The sequence below is a fragment of the Ictalurus furcatus genome, chromosome 24, assembly GCF_023375685.1.
Source record: "Ictalurus furcatus strain D&B chromosome 24, Billie_1.0, whole genome shotgun sequence".
NCBI classification, from domain to species: Eukaryota; Metazoa; Chordata; class Actinopteri; order Siluriformes; family Ictaluridae; genus Ictalurus; species Ictalurus furcatus.
In genome coordinates, this window is record NC_071278.1 from 1097512 (window position 1) to 1112511 (window position 15000).

The 15000-nt window shown below is 41.4% G+C and overlaps 1 protein-coding gene and 1 long non-coding RNA gene across 3 annotated transcripts in view; one reads left to right on the top strand and one right to left on the bottom strand.

Annotated features, from left to right (window-relative positions):
* Positions 1–4237: 4237 nt before the first annotated feature.
* LOC128600231 (uncharacterized) lies at positions 4238–7634 on the bottom strand. Its single transcript, XR_008384534.1, has 3 exons — positions 7308–7634; positions 6916–6977; positions 4238–6448 (listed from the first exon to the last, which is right to left on the bottom strand). It is a non-coding gene; the product is annotated as an uncharacterized LOC128600231 (long non-coding RNA).
* Positions 7097–15000, top strand: part of grhl2b (grainyhead-like transcription factor 2b) — a 33586-nt gene continuing 25682 nt past the window's right edge. The window contains exon 1 of one of the 2 annotated variants that reach the window (XM_053612553.1): positions 7097–7381. In XM_053612553.1, the coding sequence (XP_053468528.1) occupies positions 7362–7381 (20 nt within the window). In that variant the 5' untranslated portion in view covers positions 7097–7361. The remainder of the gene's footprint in view (positions 7382–15000) is intronic. The other variant, XM_053612552.1, reaches the window with a different exon arrangement.

A 15000-nucleotide genomic window follows, 5' to 3' on the forward strand; every position in this document is an offset into this window, starting at 1 on the left:
CCTGAGATCTTGTAACACTAACAAGTCACATGACACCGGGGAGGGAAAATGGCTAATTGGGCTCAATTTGGACATTTTCACTTAGGGGTGTACTCACTTTTGTGAGATACTGTATATAAAATCTAATATTTATAATATCCTACAGCATATCATGTATAGCATAGTTAATCATATATAGTACAGTATAGTATATATAACATAGACTAATACACACACACACACACACACACACATACACACACATACATATATCTCCTATAGCATATCATATATAGGCATATATAAACATATATAGTATAGTATACTGTATTCAGTATAGGCTATTCTACAGTATATAAAATAGATCTGGTCATAATCAGTTATTTGTGCAAAAGAAATGGCACCCCCTTTAAACCCCTAGCTATACACCCAGTGTACAAATTCCAGTCCTGCATGTCTCATTCACACAGCAGCGGGCTTTACCTGTCCAACAGGTACACAGGATCAGGCCAGGCAGGTCCTGACAGGTTTCCCTTTCTTACCACTCAGAAATCTCAGGCATGCAGCACCTCTCCACCTCTCCACCTCTCCACTGTTACAAAAGAATGCAGTGTGTGGACATGGCAGCTACACACACACACACACACACACACGTGTCATGTCCGTACCTGCCGGGTGTCTCAGCTGTCAAAGGCTCGGAGGGAGTTAATGAGTGAAACACTAAGGTCAGGTATAAATGTGTGGAGAAGAATCCGCTCAGATTCTTAAAAACTGTCATGGAGTTGATTTTCTGTTAAAAATAAACGTATGTGAAATTGTCATTTTATACATTTTGAAGTCGAAAAGGTGTAAAAGAACCAACAACCAACAACTTTCAACAATCAGTAACACTGCCTATGTCTTTTCAGTCAATAAGAAGGTCTTCAGTTGACCACATCAACCACGTCACCCTGTAACCTCCGATGTGATTGGCTGGAGTGGGTTTATTTAGTGACATCACAAACCCAGATCTTAAGAAGCTCCGCCCCCTGAATCACTGTTGTAAATACGTAACTGAGTTTAGTGCCGTGTTAACGGATTTAATCCAAACACTTTGGACTGATTAATAAACAGATTCAGCATCACGTAATAATGAAACATCGCACTGTAAGGCTCAGTGTGTAGCTGCACTACTGTCAGAGGAAATGAATCAACACCTTCTGACCAATCAGACTCCAGAGAGAGAGAGAGAGAGAGAGAGAGAGAGAGAGAGAGAGAGGGGCGTGGTATAAAAAAGCTTTACGTTTGTTTGTACGTACAAACAAACGTAAAAGCTGATAATGTTTGCGTTTCGGTTCGTCAGACAATGACGCACGTCTGCTCTGGTGTCCATTAAAACATCTGCACAGTGAAGTAAACCCTATAAACCCACTCGCGTCTCAGATTTAATACCGTCGACTCCGCCGTGACGCTCCGTTTCCATCTGCGTTAATGCGAACGAAACGAGACGCCGAACACGGTGGATCTGACGAAGCGGCGGTTTTTGTGTGTGAGCTCCTTGCTAAACGCTGCGGCTGAGGTGCATTAAAGCTAATCCCACAGGCCCTAGCAGTGTGCTTACAGACCCCACCTGTATTTATTTAGCAACCACATGGACACAAAGCACTGAAAAAGTGCAGGTGTGTTCTGTAAAAGCCGTTTAATTAGCATTATTAAACCCTATAATACACACACAGAAAGCACACACACACACACACACACACACACACACACACAATGGATGTGGATCAGTTGAAAAATTTCGACATACACTCTGTAAAGAACGGTTCAGGAAGCTATATTCATTTAAGGTGTATAGAACGTTTTATTAAGTCTGATCACAGCGCAGGAGAGAAGGTGTCGGGAATCCTACAGCGTATATCAGACGGCCATTTTAACCTCCTCTCATCTCTAACGCGTGTATAATATAATAACAGGCCGAGAAGTCCGTTTAACACGATAGGACGATCACTGTTTAAAAATAAAGTGATGTACAGAACATTTACACAGCTCAGGTCGTCACGGTCTGATTTAGTGTCGTTCTGTATTACAGTAGAACGTCGGCTGTCCTCTTGGGGGGTCGGAGTGAGAACCCGTAACGGTTCTGCGTGGACCTCAATAACAAAGTGTTTTCCTTTCGTTATCCACTGAACCCTTAAAGAACACGTTTATCTCCAGGAGAGTGTGTGTATCACCTGGATAAGAGTGCAGTATGAACTGAAATTATTGCTCATTATTTTTAATACATGGAACTTCTCAGGGTTCCATCTACAACCCTTTTAGGAGGGTAAGAACCTTTAATTATCCACCGGAACCCTTAAAGAACATATGAATCGAATGGGTAGGAGTGAGGAGTAAGTGCGAGATTATTGCTTATTATTTCATTCTTCTTCTCTAGATCCTGTCAGGGTTCCCTGTAGAACTCTTTTAGTAGACTGAGAAACCGTAATTATCCACTGAACCCTTGAAGAACCCTTAAGGAACATGTATTAACTGGGTAAGAACGATGAACAAACTCCAGATTATTGCTCATTATTTTCTTCTTATCGCCTGAAACCTTTCAGGGTTCCAAGTAGAACTTTTAGGAGGATAAGAACCGTGAATTATCCAGAGAAGAATGTACGTATTATTGGTATTTGATTCAGGCAGAGTGAAAGATTACCAAGCCGCCGTACTGCGCCCGTGAGCAAGGCCCTTAACCCTCTCTGCTCCAGGGGGCGCTCTATCACAGCTGACCCTGACCTTTGACCCGACCTCTACTTAACAGACTGCGATTTATGAAGAAACAATTTCACTGATGTAACGTATATGTGACAAATAAAGTCTTCTTCTTCTTCTTCTGTCTTCTATGAACCGGGATAGTGTGTGGAACCCTTTAAGAGTCGGAGAACCTCTAATTATTCCATCAGCCCGTAGAGAACCCGTCTTTCTGAGAGTGTTTGCACTAACCGGGTTTTACTAAAGTGTTTTCACAATGTTCTTTTCAAATTGGTTCTTAATCTTAGAAATAAAAAGCATTTCCAATTTAAATAAAATAAACATCTGGAATTTAACAAATTAAAACATTTAACTGTAAGATTTAAATATATATATATATATATATATATAAAATAACTTTAGATCTAAAACCATCCACAAAAACGGAGAAAAAAGTTTTCTTTAAAGGTAATTTAACAGGAGTATTTGTTGTTGTTGTTGTTGTTGTTGTTGAATCTCTGATCTGAGCGTGTGAAATTTACAGAAAATAAAAACAATATATTTTATATATTTTAGTGAACACTTAATGACTTTTGAAGTTTCAGTATCTGCTAACACACTAATTATAACACAAACAAAAGCACAAAAGCGTCCATCAGTAATACACAATAAACCATCATATTAGAGTTGATTTTATTTCCAGTAAACTCCGCAGTGTTGTAGTAAACACAGGATGACATAACAAACAAACAAACAAACAAATAATAAAGAGAAAAGGTTTTCTTCATTTTTAGAACAATAACCTAAAAACTTTCAATGTGCATCAATCTGTCAACATCAGACTGAACATCAGACTCAACATCAGACTGAACATCAGACTCAGCATCAGACTGAACATCAGACTCATCATCAGACCGAACATCAGACTCAGCATCAGACTGAACATCAGACTCATCATCAGAGTGAACATCAGACTGAACATCAGACTGAACATCAGATTGAACATCAGACTGAACATCAGACTGAACATCAGACTGAACATCAGACTCATCATCAGACTGAACATCAGACTCAGCAACATGGTGTGTATCAGACAGAACCGCCATGAAAGCCTGATGAATGTTATCGCAGGTTTGTATTACAGATCAGACCAGGTGTGTGTGTGTGTGTGTGTGTGTGTGTGTGTGTGTGTGTGAGGTCAGGACGCTGAGATGTTTATCTGATCTCAGTAAATCTGATTATCTCCTCCACTGACCGAGTGCTTTGTCTCAGACGCCTGAAAACAAAGGTGTGTGTGTTTAGGTGCTGAAGGTGTCGCCCCTCAGCCTCCAGATCACAATGCAGCTGTGTTTACGCAGAGGACCCGAAGGTCCAGCGCAGACCGGGGGTTCTAATGCACTAACACACACACACACACACACACACACACACACACACACACACACACACTGGACCGAGTCCTGAACTCCGAGCCTCCAGATCCTGACTCCTAAAACACAGCTCGTAAACAACTTTTTGTTTATTACAGAACAACACATCGTAATTTTTATCCGTTTATAGTTACATTTAAAGGTGTACTAGGTAAGATTAGTCCATTTTATACCACAAGTTTAGCTCTCTAACCGTTTAGTTAAAATGTTTGAAATCTTTTTTTTAAAACTTCTTGAAACCACACACACCCCCACCTATTCCCGCCCATGATCACAAAGCTCCGCCCCCAGGACCTACACACAAACAAGCATTCCGGACCAGAAAACAAATTTCCTATTAGATTTCCTTTAAAGTTTAACCTTTAAAGTGAGTTCCTGTTCTCTCTTACGTTATAGCAGCCGTACACCGCTGTTCCTGTGAATGAACTGTTACTATAGCAACGATAACGTATTACAACGAGTGTGTAATAATGTTCATTAATATTCATTAAGTAGCTAAAACAGCTGTCTAGCACCACACCTAGCTCACACTCTTAAAAATAAAGGCGCTTCTCTGGGTCTTTACAGCACCATAGGAACCATTTTTCACTGCAGGGTTCTTGAGTTGAGCTGTACGGTTCCGTGGAGATTAAAGAGGTTCGTCATGTTTCATTATAGGATCTTCAGAGCAGTGTATTGGATCTTCAAGGTATCATCGCTTAACACATTAACATGAACCATACTCTATAGGGTTCTTTGTGGGACTGGAAAAGGTTCTCCTCTCAGGCAGCACTCTTAAGAACCTTACTTTGGTTCCTTAAAGCACTAACCAAGGGTTTTTTTTGTTTTGTTAGAGAACCGCTGATAACATGTTTGCTTGTGGCACTGCTGTGAAGAAATATCTTTACAGGGTTCTTTAAAGCACCAGTAAATAGAAGGTTCTCTAAAGAACTTGAGAGTAAAAGGTTCCTTGTGCAACTTAAAAGGGTTCTCCTATGGAACCTGGCTGAAAAACGAACGGAGAACGGAGAGCGGAGCAGGTGTAACGGGTCTGATCGTAAATGGGATGATCGAGAGCTGAGAAAGGAGACCAGTGTTTGGTATAAGAGTGGATCAGTAGAACCCCGAGGTGTCGGTCGTGTCGTGTCGAAGGCGTTAGGTTTACCTGGTCAGGTCTGGCGGCGTGTCCGTGCCTGATCCGTGGAAGCTTTCTCAGCTCAGAACCGTGGGAGAATGGCACTCGGCCCTCGCTAATTTCTGGGAAATAACGCTGACAGTTAAGTGGAGGGCAAGTCACATCACGACGAGTTGCACAAGCGGTAACGGAATCAACTCCATGACATCACGCTGTCCTTTCAGCCTCGCTCACCTGCACATCAAACTCGCTTCCCGCCGAGCGGCGCAGGATAAACCCCGTGTGTGTCGGGTCTCAGAGCTGCCCGTCGCTGATCGCTGATCCCTGACGACTCGATCCCAAATCTACTTTTACCTCAATCCTTCAACCGTCACACACACAAGCATACACAGTACGGCTTTTTACGACTGTCCGTGACATAAAATACAGTTTACACAGACCACAATTACTTCCCTACGATTAGAAAAAGGGAAATATTTTTAAAAAAGTATAGAAATATTGCGTATTTGTGCCGTGCAACAGTACGCTGAGGTAGCCGTCTTGAAATTGGCCGCACGTATGATAAATATTTATAAATACAGGATAAAGTGGTTACCGAAGGCGAGTGATTGGACGAGTTAAGGGAATGGTGGTGGTGTGGGTGTTCCGTGTTAATCAGAGATTAAAAATCTGCAGAAATCACTTCTAAAAAGACTTTAAAACGGGAGGGAACCTTCTTAAAAGCGTGAAAAACAAAACATTTTTAAATAGGTGAACGTTTAAATTCATAAATCTGTGAAATTCTAAACAAAAAGAGTGGATTAACTCTATAAAGTAAAGAGTAAGAACTCTAAACTCGGAGGAACGCACTGTCTACAGTATCCTCTTCTCGTCCTCTTCCTCATACTCCAGCTCACAGATGCCTATGATTGGCTCGTGTCGCTGTGATTGACAGGGGCGTGGAAGAGTAAGCCCCTCCCACCCAGAAAACACAGCCGGTTTCGCTCTCTTGACTTCCGGCCATGTGACATCTTCAGGATTCGAACTTGTGACTTTAACTCCAACTTTAAAAAAGGTGAGAGAGGGAAAGGTGTGACCTGCTCTGTGGGTGGGAGGGGCTTACTCTCTCTCTCCTGTCAATCACAGTGATGATCTGTTAGCTCATGTGTGTGGAAGAAGGCAGATAGCGCTTTCCTCGGAGTGTGTTATGTTTCCCCGTGAGGTTAAGCACCTAAGAAAAGACAAGAAAGACAAGAACATTTCTAAAAAAGAAAAAAAAAGGAATAAAGCTGGAAAACTCTGTGAAAAGTGTTTGGTCTAAAACATGAGGGAAATTAACACAATTCTAAAGAATTCTTTTTTTAAAAATGTGATTAAATGTGAATCCTAAAAACATTAAAGAAACAATGAATTAAAAATAATTTCTATAAATAATACTAAAGTAATCACTAATACAGTCGTGGATATTGAACTGCTTGTTTCTCTCCTTGAGCATTAAATATTAATATATTCATATATATATTTAAATGAAAACTGTTATGGAAATATGACGTGCATTTAAACTGGTTCAGTTCGTATCATTTCTTTGTGATTTCACTTCCTGGCCTTCAGGACCTAGTGTAAAGAACAAAGCTAAAAATAGGCTCTCATTTCTTTACATGGTGGTTACGCATGCCTCCAGGTGTGGGTGGGACTTACCTGTGCTGGTTCAGCCAATCACAGCCCGACCTCCTTACACACCTCGACCAATGGAATCAGGGCTGCTTTGAATATCAGAAAGGTTTAATAAATAAACGGATTAATGGATTTTAAAAAATGATATATTATGTATGAAGGAGAAAATTTTGGAAATGCATGAATATTGTGCATGTATTTGAAAGCGCGCGCGCGCGCGTGTGCGTGCGTGTGTGTGTGAGAGAGAGAGAGAGAGAGAGAGAGCTGTAAGGTAGGCAGGTAGGCAGGGCAGGATTTACCTGTAGCCCAGGTTTGTGTTCCTGTCTCTCTCTCTCTGTCTGTCTTTCTCTCTCTGTCTCTGTGTATGTGTGTGAGTGTGTGTGAGTGTGTGTGAGTGTGTGTGAGTCTGCACCGACCTGAAAGTCCAGTTTCTCCAGGAATTATCGGCGAGGAGTCCAAAAGACATCATCATGTCACAGGACACAGAAAAGTAAGTGACTGCGAGCCGACGCGCGTTCGAGCCGCTTCACTCCTCCACTTCTTCATCCCTTCATTCCATCACTCCTTCATCCCTTCACTCCTCCACTTCTGCCTCCCTTCATCCCATCTTCACTCCTTCACTCTTCCTTCCCTTTACTCCTTCACTCCGCGCGCATTCACCGCATTTTCTCCTTCTGTACATACTCACGCGTGCGTGTGTGTGCGTGTGTGTGTGTGTGTGTGCGTGTGTGTGTGTCGGTATTTTCCCCCCGTCTCTCTTTCCCCCTTCTCCATTCATGCGCGAGGAGAATAATCAGTATTATTTACCAACGGAACAGCGCGAGCGGTTTGTGTTTATTCGTGTTTTTTTTATTTTTTTTTAATTATTATTTTTGTTTGTTCTTTTTTTGTTTGTTTTTGACTCCAATTTTGACCGAGAGAACAAACTTCGGAAAGACATGGCACTGACCGCCATTTTTTATTTGTCATGAGAGCAAAAAGACAAAAAAAGAAAAAAGAAAGAAAGAAAGAAAGAAAGAAAGAAACTTCCCGCCGGAGTTTCACTAAAACTTTATGTTGGAGTTTTATTATTATTATTATTATTATTATTATTATTATTATTATTATTATTATTATTATTTGTGTGGGGTCTAAACCTTTACCGTGAACCTTGTGTGTGTGTGTGTGTGTGTTTGTGTATGTGTGTGTGTGTATATGTGTGTGTGTGTGTGTGTGTGTGTGTGTGTTTGTGTATGTGTGTGTGTGTGTATATATTTTTGTGTGTGTGTGTGTGTGTGTATGTTTGTTTGTTTGTGTATGTGTGTGTGTGTGTATATATGTGTGTGTGTGTGTGTGTATGTTTGTGTTTGTTTGTGTATGTGTGTGTGTGTGTGTGTGTTAAACAGAGGAACAGGCTGGAAGTGTGTGAAGAAACTGTATGAATGTGCAGTAATAATAATAATAATAATAATAATAATAATAATAATAATACTACAGGAACACCGCTGAACACGTTTGAGTCTTTATCACTTCTGATCTAATCCACACAAAGATCTGACATTACACCAAACATACTGATCACATTCACTTTACTTTATTAAACCTTTTCCAGGAACCTTTTGTGTTAAACTTGTGTGAAGTGTGAAGAATTATTTTTATTTGTATTTACGTGTATTCACTAAAACTCACTATATAAATATATAAATCATAACAATCCATTAATGCACATTATTACACTGTAATATCGTATTATTGACCTTTTCTCTTCTAAACCACTTCATCAGATGACAACATATCACAAGACAGACATTGTTTATACCCTGACTTATTATTATTATTATTATTATTATTATTATTATTATTATTATTATTAATGCTATGGGCTCCATTTAGCTTTGCTCTTTATTTTTGACTTGAATGTTTATTAGCTGAGCCGTGACTGATCATCCTAAATCAGTAAACTGCCCCGTGCACGCGCTGACTCGGATCACATTCCAGACCTCAGAAGGTGGTTCCTCCGCCCCGTTAACGCTCTCAGGGTTAATTAGCGTTAATTACAGAACACCTAGAAGGATAAATGAAAATGGCGATGATTTAACGAGCTGTGAACGAGACTCAGTGAACCCGAAGATGAGTTATTCTTGCAGTCTTTGTTTATTTATAGAAAGCTCTCGTTGTTTATTGAAGCACACGTGATGAGAGAATGATAAATGATGACGTTACGCCGCAGAGCTGCCGGATTCTGGATTGCGATTGGTCAGAAGTGCAGCTTTAGCTATCGTAATGCGCTGGTTCTGAAATGTTATCGTTTCCATAGTAACAGCCCGTTCACAGGGACTCGTACGGCAGATGCTCCGCTAATAATAAGCAGATCTGAAACGGTGAGTGCGGTGAAGTTGAACCCTACAAGTGCTCCCTATGAAGTAGAATATTAAATATCCAATAAACCCATTATAACGCTTCAAAGCTAAAGGTTCCAAGTAGAACCCTTTTGATACAGAACGGAACCTTTAGCTATGCATTACAAAATGAGAATGCTTCAGGGTTCTTTGGTTGTCCTTTGGTTGAGGGAAAGTTTCTACTAAAGGTTCTGTGTGGAACCTGAGTGTTTCGCTAGCAGGAAAGGTTCCAAGCAGAACCTTTAACTATCCAACGAACCTCCAAGAAGACCTTTTAGGTTGTATACTCTAGCACCTATACGGGTTCTTTGGCTTTTCCACCTGGTTCTGTGTAGAACCCTAGAGCGGAGGGTTTCTCTGTCAGAACAGATGTCAAACACAACTCGTTTAAAAGGCTTAGAACCCTTAACAATCCAGTGAACCCTTAAAGAACACTTAAAGAACACGTTTTTTGATTTTATACACTTTTTAATATGTTAGCTCTAGCACCTGTAAGCATTCTTTGCCTTGTCCCTTTAGTGGAACTTTTAAAGGTTCTGTGTAGAACCCTACAACAGAGGGTTAGAGCCCCTTTACAGCAAAGAGTACTTAGCTATGCATGAACAGTTAGAACCCTTAAGGGTTCTTTGGTTGTCCCTTTATTGGGGGGGAAGCTTCTATTAAAGGTTCTGTGTAGAACCCTACACTACAGTGTTTCTCTTTCAGAAAGGGTTCCAAGTAGAATACTTATTTACCCAGTGAAATCTTAAAGAACCCCCCCCCCAACCCTCCAAGAACCATGTGCTCAAAAACTCCTGACCAGTTCTAGGTGTTATGAAGAAAATGGTTCTTCAGGTGGACTTTAATGGTTCTTAGCTTCTATAAAAGGGTTCTTGCTAGGGTTCTAGACCGAATCATTATGGTTTCCCTTTGAGGAACAGCTGAAGAACTCTTAAGGGTTCGGCATTTTCGCGAGTGTAAATCAGACCTGCAGAGAACGGGAGAAGGTTTCAGCGCTTGTTTCAGCGACATTTTGTTCCTTCCTCTTATTAATGGTTTACCGTTGTACTCTACGGGCCGTTCTCCGCTCCTTATCTGATGGTTGTGGGGTGAAATGAGCTGACAGTTCTGGAGTGCTTGTTGATTAATGGCCCGTATACCCTCATGCAGAGCGTGTTTATGGGTTTCATGCCCACATGGACGTGCTGGAGAACTTTATAAACCATTCTGACTTTGTGCTAACTCTGTTTGATCTGCTGTGGATATAATGCGGAAAATTTCACGGCGTTACGGGTTCTTCGTTTGTTCCTCTGGTGGAAAGTTTCAAAGTTCTACAACGGAGTGCTTCCCTGTCAGTGACGGTTCTAAGTAGAACCCTTTTTGGGAGATAAGAACCATTAATTACCCAACGAACAATAAAATACGGTGATTATAATCCCCAAAACTAACACAGATCAAAACAGCCTCATGTTTTTTTTGGCTGAATGTAAACAAATGATGTGAATCCCTTGGGGAGGGGCTTAACTGCATTTCAAGCTCTGATTGGCTCATGCAAATTCAATATGCACAGGCTGTCCTGCTACCTGAAAAACATTCGGATGCTAAATTCATTTTGCTCCAAAACTTTGGGATTAACTCTCAGAATCAGTGAATCAGTGAGTCAGTGAATCAGTGAATCAGGTAATAGACTCTTTTTGTGATCGACTCCCAGGACCTTTGACGTAAACTGAAAGCAGTATGATTTGATGACGTGACGTGGAACCTACAGTGTATTAAACGTATATATTTGCGTGTGTTAAGAAAATTAAACAACGTAGAGTTTATTCGAAAAAAATGTTCATAAGCTAATCGATTCGGATAAATTTGCTACTTCATCGTCGACTATTTTTATCGATGATTTCGATCAATTTTATCAAACTGATAACGACCGAATTTGAACAGTCCGGTTTTTATGAACTAGTTTATCACAGTTATTCGTTATCAATAACAAACTGTAAACCTCAGCAGCGATGCGTTCTCCAAGTCACAAACACAAACATCCAGCATCACTTAATTAACAATTATAATTCTTCCATCAACGGCTGAAAATAAGTGCAAATTAACCGAAATTAATATAAAACATTAATATATAAGAGTCCATAACTTGGAACCTTTGGAACATCTGTTGCAGGGGTTTTTAAGGGTTCTTCCCTAGAGGGACAAACACACAGCGTTTTATCAGTGGACGGAATAAGTGTTCATTGTTGTATGTTTTCAGACGGGTGTGATGTATGTTTACATGCATGCTGATAAAAAAAAAAATCAGCCATAAATTACCAACAGTGTCCATGGCACATCTACATTTAGCCACGCCCATCTACATAAAAGGCAAAGAGAGCTGGAAATGACAAAATGGCGACTAAGCGCTGAAAGACGTGCACTAAATCTTCCAGTAACGCAGCTCAGCCACTGCAGCGCCTCAGCTACACACACTGACTCCTCCTCCTCGTACACGGTGCCAATACTTTGTCCTAGTGGCAGGGCTAGGGTTGTTTGTTATTTGTAAATGGATGGATTTGTTTGGAATCGCGTTCTGTCAGGTGATTAACTGAGTGTGATGAGATGATTATTGACTTGTTGTGTGATTGAAATGAAGGAGCGATTTAAACGTGACGGCGTGACCCGTATAGAACGCCACACAAACTCACGGACAGTCACACCATCAGCCGAGGGTCACGTTAGTGAGTCTGCGTGTACGGAAACTTACACAAAGACGCGGGATCAGGAACAAACGCTCCTGCGGAGGACTCACGATCACAGTTCGATGAACGAGAGGCTCGGCGTGCTCATGACCGCTGCGTACAGCGCCGATGATCAGGGTGTATAAGGCTTGGTAGCGGCGCTGGTGTGTGACGAGTGTTTACGCCTGATTGGAGATCAGAAGCGTCTCAGCGCCGCTGTGATCTCGACTAAAGCAGCAGCGCTGAGGGGATTTGGGGGAAAGTTTGTCTGCACCTGCGTTTAATCTCCTTAAAATCCTAAAAACCAACAACAAACAAAAAGATCTCAGATTATACATCAACATCGCACCAAATGACACAAATAACACTCTTACACACACTCGGAGAACCCTGTTAAACACGGAGAACCCTGTATCACACGGAGAACCCTGTAACACTCCGAGAACCCTGTAACACTCCGAGAACCCTGCAACACAGTGAGAACCCTGCAACACTCGGAGAACCCTGTAACACTCGGAGAACCCTGTAACATGGTGAGAACCCTGCAACACAGTGAGAACCCTGCAACACAGTGAGAACCCTGCAACACTCAGAGAACCCTGTAACACTCGGAGAACCCTGTAACATGGTGAGAACCCTGCAACACTCTGAGAACCCTGCAACACAGTGAGAACCCTGCAACACAGTGAGAACCCTGCAACACTCAGAGAACCCTGTAACACTCGGAGAACCCTGTAACACTCGGAGAACCCTGTAACACGGTGTTTGCGTGTTCTGAACACTAACAGCGCTTTAATGACCCGGACAGGATATAACTGAGTGGTGTACTGAGTTACTGTTGCTCGTGTTTTATTCCTCTTACACCAACAATTACTGTTCTTCATTTATTAAACAATAACAATCCTATTTCATCCGCTTTCACTTACACTTTATTCTATAACACTGTGTGAAAGTCGTTCCCTCACCAGCCTCACTTTATTCCCTCTCTCTATTCCCTCTCTATTCCCTCTCTCTATTCCCTCTCTCTATTCTCTCTCTCTATTCTCTCTCTCTATTCCCTCTCTCTATTCTCTCTCTCTATTCCCTCTCTTTATTCCCTCTCTCGATTCTCTCTCTCTATTCCCTCTCTCTATTCCCTCTCTCTATTCTCTCTCTCTATTCCCTCTCTCTATTCCCTCTCTTTATTCCCTCTCTCTATTCCCTCTCTCTATTCTCTCTCTTTATTCCCTCTCTTTATTCTCTCTATTCCCTCTCTCGATTCTCTCTCGATTCTCTCTCTCTATTCCCTCTCTCTATTCCCTCTCTCTATTCCCTCTCTCTATTGTCTCTCTCTATTCTCTCTCTCTATTCCCTCTCTCTATTCCCTCTCTCTATTCTCTCTCTCTATTCCCTCTCTCTATTCTCTCTCTTTATTCCCTCTCTTTATTCTCTCTATTCCCTCTCTCGATTCTCCCTCTATTCTCTCTCTTTATTCCCTCTCTCTATTCTCTCTCTCTATTCTCTCTCTATTCTCTCTCTATTCTCTCTCTCTATTCTCTCTCTATTCTCTCTCTATTCTCTGTCTTGAAGTTAATAAAAAAACATAGCTTGTCATGTTACTGAGAAACTGCAAAGAAAGCGTAAAGTTACAGTTTTCCCTCTGACTGTTACACAGTGCTGACACTGGAGACTCCTTCCTTACACGCTGAATGAATGACTCCTTACTTCTCCGTACCAACGATAACACACAATGATACACACTCAGAGCATAATATGACACATTATATCATGATAATGTGCTGTGTGTGTGTGTGTGTGTGTGTGTGTGTGTGTGTGTGCGTGCGTGTACGTGTGTGTGCGCGCGTACGTGTGTGTGTGTGTGTGTGTGTGCGTGTACGTGTGTGTGCGCGCGTACGTGTGTGTGTGTGTGTGTGTGTGTGTGTGTTAGGGTTGTTACGATATCCTGTCGGTATTACGATACACTACAGTACTGTGATATTCTCTCTCCTGTCTGAACGTCACACACAATCTACTGTAGATCATTATATATCTGTATCTTCACTACAGTGTGTGTTGTGGCTCGGCCTGTGTGTGAGATCAAAGCCGCAGTGCAGCTCAGATAAGATAAGCATATTAATGAGAATTAAACGCACACACACACATGCACACACACACACACGCACACACACACACACACACGCACACACACACACACGCATACACACGCACACACACGCACACACAGCAAAAATAGAAGTAAGGAAGCTGAGCAGGTTTTTTGGTGCAACGGCTCCATTTACATAAAGATGGATCAGATACGGCTCGTGTGTGTGTGTGTGCGCGTGTGTGTGTGTGTGCGCGTGTGTGTGTGTGTGTGCGTGTGTGTGCGGTGATGTACTTATAGGAGAAGCAGAAATAAGTTTAAACAGCACGCTGTGTTCGTGGTGTTTCAGGGCAGAAGGATGTTCTGTTCTATTTGCATTCTGTCCATCATACAAAGGGGGCGGGGCAATAAACAGGAAGTAGCAACAGGTGCTTGGCGGTGGAGGGCGGTAGGTAATGTTTTACAGATTTTGGACACGCCCACTTGAAGCGTGAGCAAGCTTTTTTCAGAATTTAAGCCTTTTTTAGATTTCACATCATTTTTTAAAGTTCAGTCACGTTTCTAATTGAACTTTTCTTCTGTAGAATTCTCTTTCCTGAATCGACACACGCACCTGTTTCGGTTATTTTATTTGCCTATGTCTCAGAGTACTGATTTTTTTATTTGCCTACGTCTCAGAGTACTGATTTTTACAAATTTTCCTATGTCTATGAGTACTGATTTTTTTTTAAATTGCCTATGTCTCAGAGTACTGATTTCAAAAAAATCGTCTACGTCTCAGAGTACTGATTTTTTTATTTGCCTACGTCTCAGAGTACTGATTTTTTTATTTGCCTACGTCTCAGAGTACTGATTTTTTATTTGCCTACGTCTCAGAGTACTGATTTTTTTATTTGCCTACGTCTCAGAGTACTGATTTTTTTATTTGCCTACGTCTCAGAGTACTGAT